The sequence below is a fragment of the Teleopsis dalmanni genome, chromosome 2, assembly GCF_002237135.1.
Source record: "Teleopsis dalmanni isolate 2A chromosome 2, ASM223713v2, whole genome shotgun sequence".
Classification (NCBI taxonomy): domain Eukaryota; kingdom Metazoa; phylum Arthropoda; class Insecta; order Diptera; family Diopsidae; genus Teleopsis; species Teleopsis dalmanni.
Genome location: NC_051847.1, coordinates 134,032,837 through 134,040,646, shown reverse-complemented (window position 1 = coordinate 134,040,646; position 7,810 = coordinate 134,032,837). Strand labels below are relative to the sequence as shown.

At 29.5% G+C, this 7,810-nt stretch overlaps 2 protein-coding genes across 2 annotated transcripts in view; both read left to right on the top strand.

Annotated features, from left to right (window-relative positions):
* LOC119675745 (acetylcholine receptor subunit alpha-like 1) overlaps window positions 1–3,253 on the top strand; it is a 257,042-nt gene extending 253,789 nt beyond the window's left edge. Inside the window, exon 3 of the mRNA XM_038086950.1 lies at window positions 3,218–3,253. Coding sequence (XP_037942878.1) covers window positions 3,218–3,253 — 36 coding nt within the window. The remainder of the gene's footprint in view (window positions 1–3,217) is intronic.
* Window positions 3,254–3,342: 89 nt separating this feature from the next.
* LOC119675743 (D(2) dopamine receptor-like) overlaps window positions 3,343–7,810 on the top strand; it is a 9,020-nt gene continuing 4,552 nt past the window's right edge. The window contains exons 1-3 of the mRNA XM_038086949.1: window positions 3,343–3,352; window positions 3,518–3,653; window positions 6,740–6,865. Coding sequence (XP_037942877.1) covers window positions 3,343–3,352; window positions 3,518–3,653; window positions 6,740–6,865 — 272 coding nt within the window. The remainder of the gene's footprint in view (window positions 3,353–3,517; window positions 3,654–6,739; window positions 6,866–7,810) is intronic.

Here is a 7,810-nt window from a genome sequence, read left to right as displayed (position 1 = left end):
AATATTCTTGTAACGACTCTGGGATCCGGCGAGAAAAACCCCGGCTTGAGAGAAAAAAAAAAGGTTCTTTACAAGTGGTCTGCTTCACGACCTGTGATTGAACCTCTGGTGATGTGCACTGTTCGAAGTGCTGTGGCCAAGTCCCTCTGGTGATGTGCACTGTTCGAAGTGCTGTGGCCAAGTTCCTCTGGTGATGTGCACTGTTCGAAGTGCTGTGGCCAAGTTCCTGTGTTTTACTTTGCTTCTCCTTTTATACGGATTTTATATAACGGGATAACTGACTTCTGAGTGCATACTGTGTAGCTTTCTTCTAAGTTGTTATTGCCTGCGACTGATTTCGCTATGTTCTGCTGTTGTTGTTCGCTGCATATTTATTAATAAAATTTTTCAAAAATAATTACCCTCAAAGAAATCGGAAGTATTATTACTTAATTTGTATTTTCAAAGGATTTATTGTTTCTTTTAATTTTGATAACTAAATTCTATGATAATTTATAATTACTTATTACTACTATTACTATCTTATTACTATCTAAAATAATTCCTTTTACTTTATTAATACTTTATATATTTTTTCATAGCTTAGACTAATATTTTTTTCCGTGGGTTTGGATTTATAATAATAGCTTAATTCTATTGTTTTGTTTGTTTACAATAATAATAACAACTTCATGCTATATATATATTTTGTTTCGACTAAAATAGTTTAATTCTGTTGTTGGGTTTTTTTTTTTTTATTTGTTTACTATAATAACTTCATGCTATTTTCAACTATCATAATTTATTTGTGACGTGTTGGAAAAAATCGTCACAAAGTGCCATGGTATATCCGCACGAATGACATGCTAAGAGACCTTAGAATAAATCCGGTCAAAAAATACATAAGGGACAGAGCCGTGAAGCTATAAGCGAAAACCGACAGGCTGCCCTACTTAACACTATCTAATCTCAGAGTAATCACTAACCACAAGGGGCGGTACGCAGATCTTAGATCAGTCAATGAATAATCACGAAGCTTATGAGGAATACACAACTTAGTCAGTGAGATGGGTGGAATTCTACAGAAACCCTCAAGCTTTTAAAGAGTTGAAGTGTTCAGATGCACTAACTTGGAAAAAGCTCAACATAACAAACATTTTATTCACTTTGAGGTATATGAGCTCACAAACAATAGTTGTTGTGATTTTCCAGCCAAATAGAAAGCAATCACTCTTTTCCGTTTGAATTCCACTTCGAATAACTTAACTCTATAAAAATTAGACGCAAATGCTTGTGACAGCTTGTAAACAATATAAACTGCTGTCATTTTTATGAATTTCACGGGATTGGCTATATCATTTCGGCATATATACCTGTTTGTAATTGATAATACTTCAATCGCCTAACTCTGTATATAAGAATTAATTGGGCTTTTCTAGCATTATTTGTTTCGTTACTATGAAAAATGTTATATATCGAGCCGAGGGTTCTAGCAGCTAGCGCTTACTTTTCCTATCTTAATTATACGTTTTTATATTTTGTAATTAATTATAATAAAATAGAAAAAATACATAAATGTTATATATTTTAACTCAAATTAATTTTTCTTAAATACAAATTGTGTGTACAACGATCGGAATTTGTTTGTCTGTAGCTATGCAGTGAATTTGTAAACAAACGTCTTTGAGATATTGGTTGAATTATTACCAACAAACTACAATAAGATGTCCCATGAGCGACTTGGAACATATTTTGTATTTACCATTTAATTGCAACAAATATATCAAAATAAAAATATTTTATGTTTTCTTTATGTTTACTTTTGGAACCACAAAACTATTAGTTTTATATAACATATTCAGTAGAAAGTGAGTTTACTGCTGTATAGTGTGAATAGTGCGAATAGCTCATACGAGTAAGTGAATTGTCTGTTACTTGTACCATTACTTTGTTCGTTGACTGTTAGTCATACACCATTATACTGAATGTGTCGTGCTTAATTGTTTTGTTGAAATCACACGCATCTCGACTGTTTAATTACAGGGCCATAAGTCGTGTAGCATTTTGAAAATTAAGGAGAGAATATTAACAAATAGACTCAAGCATGCAAATATGTTAACAACTCATTTAAGCCATTGAAATTTGTGTACGCATAAATCTTCCTGATTAAAAGTGATTTTGAGCTTGAAACAGTGCGCAAATATTAAATTAAATTTTAAAATAGAAAATACGAAAAAATGTGCACTTCTGCTAAATTTCGTTATTTTATTAAAATTTGTTTTAAATTAACTTCTTCGGTTTTCTGCTTAAGCCAAATTTGATTAAATTTAAATAGCACAACTGATTACATAACCACAACAAATGCATATTTCATCTACGATTTCGATATACTGGCATTACGTATCCTGTTCGACAGCACCTTTTACAAGAAAGCATCAAATTTCAGGAAACCATTTGCTATCGCTCCATTTACAAATTTACCCTTAAAATTTACAAACCATAACGTTTTGCCGTACTTGTAATTTCATAATAATTTTGTTAAGAAATTGAAAAGCCATAAATGTTTGCCATGCAAAATTGTTCATTTAATTTGCGGTTAAAAGTCAATCACTTTAAAAACCTTTGCCTTTTTTCTGTGGAGCATTGCTGTTTTGGGTTTACTGTAAGCAGTACTAAATGCCATTGGAGAGTAGGCCAGCATAAAATCAAATTTACTTCTCAATATTAAAGTAGAAATTTAAATATTCGTACGAGTGTACCAGAGTGGTACACTTCAGTGAGGTGCCTGCCATGGCTGTCATCAATAAATCTCTGACAAATGATATTTTGTTTTTTGTATTGTATAAAATTGTATAAAATTGAACATAAAAGTTTTGCTAACGTTTTTGCAACATTTACCTTCCACAGCAAAGACTAAAAATCATAAAAAAGTTATAAATTTGCCACTCATTTTATGCTTTCACACAAAGTAAAATGTTCCAACAAGACAGGATGAACTGTGTATCTCTCTGCTTTTTAGTGCACTGTCTGTAGTCTGAACATAAAACACTGTAGTAAACATTGTAGCCGAATGGAAAGTCAAAGTCAAAGTAAACAGAAGGATTCTTCTACCTTCTAATTAAAAGTGACTTAGAGCCAGTTTTTGCTACTGACTCAATCTTAATTTGGTCCAACGGCGTAATATTTTTTTTTTTTCTACAGAGTTAAACGAATTTTTCTATTTAACATTTTGTTACAGCTTAATATAGAAATGGAGAAGAATAACGCGAAATAGGACAGGAACATTTCCAACAAAATAAAATTGCTGTAAAAAAAATAATTTTAATTTTTTTGCTCCACTAATCTTTTTCTGCTCCAATTTAAATGAGGCAGCGTAAATTTGTAATATTTTAAAAACTATTTAAACTGTTCAAATATTTATAACATTTGTCAAAATTATTTTGCAAAAATGCTTTAACGAATACAAATTTTTAGTTCGTTCACGTTTTATTTCAACCTTTCTGCTTTTATCTTAATTTAACTTGTTTACAACTTTTAGCAGCTAAAAGGTGTTCATTAATCTCATTTACAGGCTCCTGGCAGTTGGGTTGGGTGTTGTGCGACATTTGGATATCCTTGGATGTGCTCCTGTGTACAGCATCAATTTTGAGCCTTTGCGCCATAAGCGTGGATAGGTAAGTTTCAAATCCCCTTCACATAAACATTTATGAACATGAAAAGGTGCATTGCTACACGTTTATAGCACAGCGGAAAATTGTAAAAATTGTAGAAATGTGCCAGGAGAAAATATTGAAATTAATAGAAAATGTATAAAATTTGCTGTAAATCTGAGATATATGAAAACTTTTGTTCTTAAGTATAAAATATTACTAAGAGATATTTTCTATTTTTTAAATTGAAATATTTTTTTTGAAATTCAAAGTATTTTTTTTTTTATGACCTTTCATTATATTTCTTAAGTGAACATAAATCAAATTTTATAAAAATTAATATTTAAATTAAATTTAAATTGTTAAAGTCAATAATGATGAAAGAAAAGTATTTTACTAATTGAAGTTTTTGAATTGAACAAACTATTCAATAACAAAACTTTTATCTGTAATTAATTCAGTTTTTTGAACGGCTCATAGATCCAGAGATGTTTCCAGGAATACAAGTATTGGTTTTTGAAAATACTCTTTAATTTTATAAGTTTGTATGTAAATGTAATTGTTGCACTGTAGTTCTGAATCTTTTACTTAAAAATTTTATAAATTTATTACACATATAAACAGTCTTACTTCCATTACTATAAGTACCATTTTGTAAAGCAAAGGTTCAACTTATGGAGGCTTCGAGTTAAAGAATTTTTTTATTTTTTTTTTATTTTTCAAAGAAACTAGAATCTCAGTTTAAGATATTTATTTATTTGCAATCAAATAAAGCACAGAAGTTATAGTGAAGTAAAATATTCAGAAATTAAGGTTTGGGACTTTAAATTTTTTCTTATTTTCAGTAAAAAGAGATTCCATTTTATTCAAACTCTTATAAAGATCATCAGTTGTAGTATCATTCGTTTGCAAATAAAAAATCAGAATTTTGATTGAGTCTTCTACTTCATTCTTGAAAGGCTGATGAACAATTACATTCACCTCATCATCAGTTTTCGTTGCGCTTAGAATTGCATCCACTAATTTAGAATTATGTATTTGGAGCTCAATAATATCGTCATCTGTAGGAAAACTTAATGTACAAATTTCATTGTCAAGCTCAATATAATCGTTAAGAGCAGCATTGGAAGTTATTTTATTTACTTTACTTTTATTTACTTTACTACGCTGTCAGCGACTGACATTTACACAAAGAAGCAATATATAAAAGAAAAAAATCAAACATTTGGTTCTGAAAAAGGGACTTCCCCTAACATCAAAATGGATTTATACTTAAGACAAAAATTCGACTAATCGAATGCACTTTCCCATATTGCTATCGGCACAGAATAAATTTTTGTTGGAGTTATAGAGAAATTCGAGTTATGGAAGCAAAATTGTATGTAATATGCTCTCTAAAACCTTGGAGCACTGTTTTTGATTCGAGTTATAGAAAATTCAAGTTATAGAAGTTCGAGTTATGGAAGTCGAACTGTATATGTATTTATTATACATATTTATCAACAATATATTGATTTTATAAGTTCATATTTGCATATTAGGCAAAAAAACAAAAACAAAAAAACGATAATTGTTTATTAGCTTAATAATGATTATTTTAATATGCCTAATAGGCTATAAAATAGATATATTTCCAATTAATTGGAAATTTTTTGTGAGTGTTTTTTTATAAATGAGATGTCAGTGGAGAAACTACAAGCTATGTATCCACACATGTTAAATTTGATTCACGAACCATTTTGATTTTTAACCATTTCGGACCATCGGTTGCGGATCATTGGTTTAAGGGACGGCACTTAGGCGTGAATGATATTATATACTATATGTATACTTAACACAGTGAGATTCATAGCATTTTTCTATCTGTGCGTTTTCTAAATACACTTCTAACTACTAAAAAAGAATTATCTAACCAACGAAATATACTATTTCAGAAGCAGTTGAGTATACCGGCCCATTATTAGTTACATATAGTAAATTTATGCTATTTATAAATAAAACATTAAACTGACTATTTAAGTTACTAGTACATTTCTGACTAGAACAATAAATTAGGAATTCTTATTAAGACTACTCAAATAATTGTGAAAAAATACATATTACAGACGGTGTTTATTATCATTAAAAATCAACTTTCTGAAATCATATCTAGAATAAAAAAATATTCAGACCACAGAATTGGAAGAACTAGCAGATATAAATTGTAAAAGTTTGTTGTGATTCGTTTCAATTTTCATATTATTTTATATAAGTTGGTTAAAATTATGAATTTTAAGGCTACTAACAATAATTTAAATCTCTTAAATAAAAATAATATTTAATTAATATTAAATTAATAATAAGTTAATTTATTAAAAATAATAAATAAATGATTATTTAGGCACTTAAGTTAGTATAGATAATACCAGTAATCCCAAGGGGTCCACTTAGGCCTATAGACTCATTGTATTACCGTATAATTAAAAACTCAAATGTTGAGACCACTTAGAAATATTGGCAAAGGTTATAATGATATTTAGAAAGAGGTCTTGCAGTTTGAGATAAGTTTTGTTGGAATGTGTCCCAACTTTCTGATACTTAAAATTCCTCTGAAAAGGATGTTCATAGTTCTTAACTTTTATTATATGAGGTGAGACCCATTTTTCTTGTAGTTTTTTTAATAAAAGATTTGTTTTACAACGATACGACTCTTGTGCTATATGTTCAAGATATGTCAAAGAAATTCAAATGGCTTAATAATTTATTGTACCCGAAAATATGTTTTACTGTCCTGTATTTTATGGCCTGAATAGCATTTTACTGATATATTGGAAATGCACGTAAAGTGTGTAAAAATGGCGATCCTTATAAATAATTACTTTAAACTTTTTGATTTATAGTCCCAAATCTTATAATATATAAAGAAATTGTTTGTAATGAATTTGTACTGTTCTTATAAAATATATTTCATAATATTCCATTTTGATTATACAACTTTGCAATATTCATATCTGTACCCAAACACTATCTAACTAAATAGTTATAATCATCATACACAAAGTATTGATGCTTAGTAATTAATACATATTTCAATATTACTCTAAAACTATAGCTATAAATGTTTCTTTCAGATATCTAGCAGTAACACAACCTTTGACCTATTCGCGTAAACGACGGTCTAAGCGATTGGCTCTTATAATGATACTCATCGTATGGTTATTAGCTTTAGCTATAACCTGTCCACCAATGCTGGGATGGTAAGTTCAAATTTCTTATGAATGTATATAATCGTTTAAAAACAAAAAGTATTTTGTTTTGTTAGAATAAACAACAAGTTTTATCTGTCAAACACTGCATAATGTTTAAGTAAAATTCTTTATATACTCTCTAATCTTCCGGTAGAAATTCTGAGTAAATGACACCACTGTTATTAAAAAAACTGTCATCTTTTTCAGTTTTGATTGGCTTTATCGTTCCTTTTTGGTTTCATCTCAGTTGGAAGGTGGTATTCCGAAACTTGTTGACTAGTTAACATACCCAACTTATCACGAAATTATTGTCTTACCACCTGACTTCAGGTTTTATGAATGTGGAGTCAAAATTGACTCGTTCTATTATGTGTTTAGGGAATTTTAAGTGGTTGAGTTATCATGATTTCATCAATCATTTAAAATAGTTAAAATTGATTTATGATAATCACAATTTCAGGGATTATCACTTTCAGACAAAAACAAGTATAAATGCTGCTTAAATTCCGCAGGGATTTAGAAAAAAGGAATAATCAATCTCATTAAGCGACGTTTTTGAGTGATAGATTTCCGCCACTTTTGTTATTTTTCTTTTTTTTTTGTGGAATGTCACCTTTTTTGGATGTGGTATGCTTTATGCGCCGTCAGACCGACCGTCATCGGAATGGTGTCCCCGGTTCACTAACATTAATATGTAATATACCACCTCTTCGCAAAGACTTATTCTCTCTCGGGATTGTTTTCGCATTACTTCGAGGAGAGTCCCTTTTATGTTGACATTGAAAGCCGTGTTCTCATGATTTTCGATCTGCGTTCAGACATAAACTTTTTCAATGCAATTTTCTTGCTGTTTTTACTATTTATTAGCCATTTTTGTAATAGAATGTATTTGTAATAGAATGTATTCTATTACATAAATTCAATGTTACGTATTCAATGTGTTCAATGTTACGA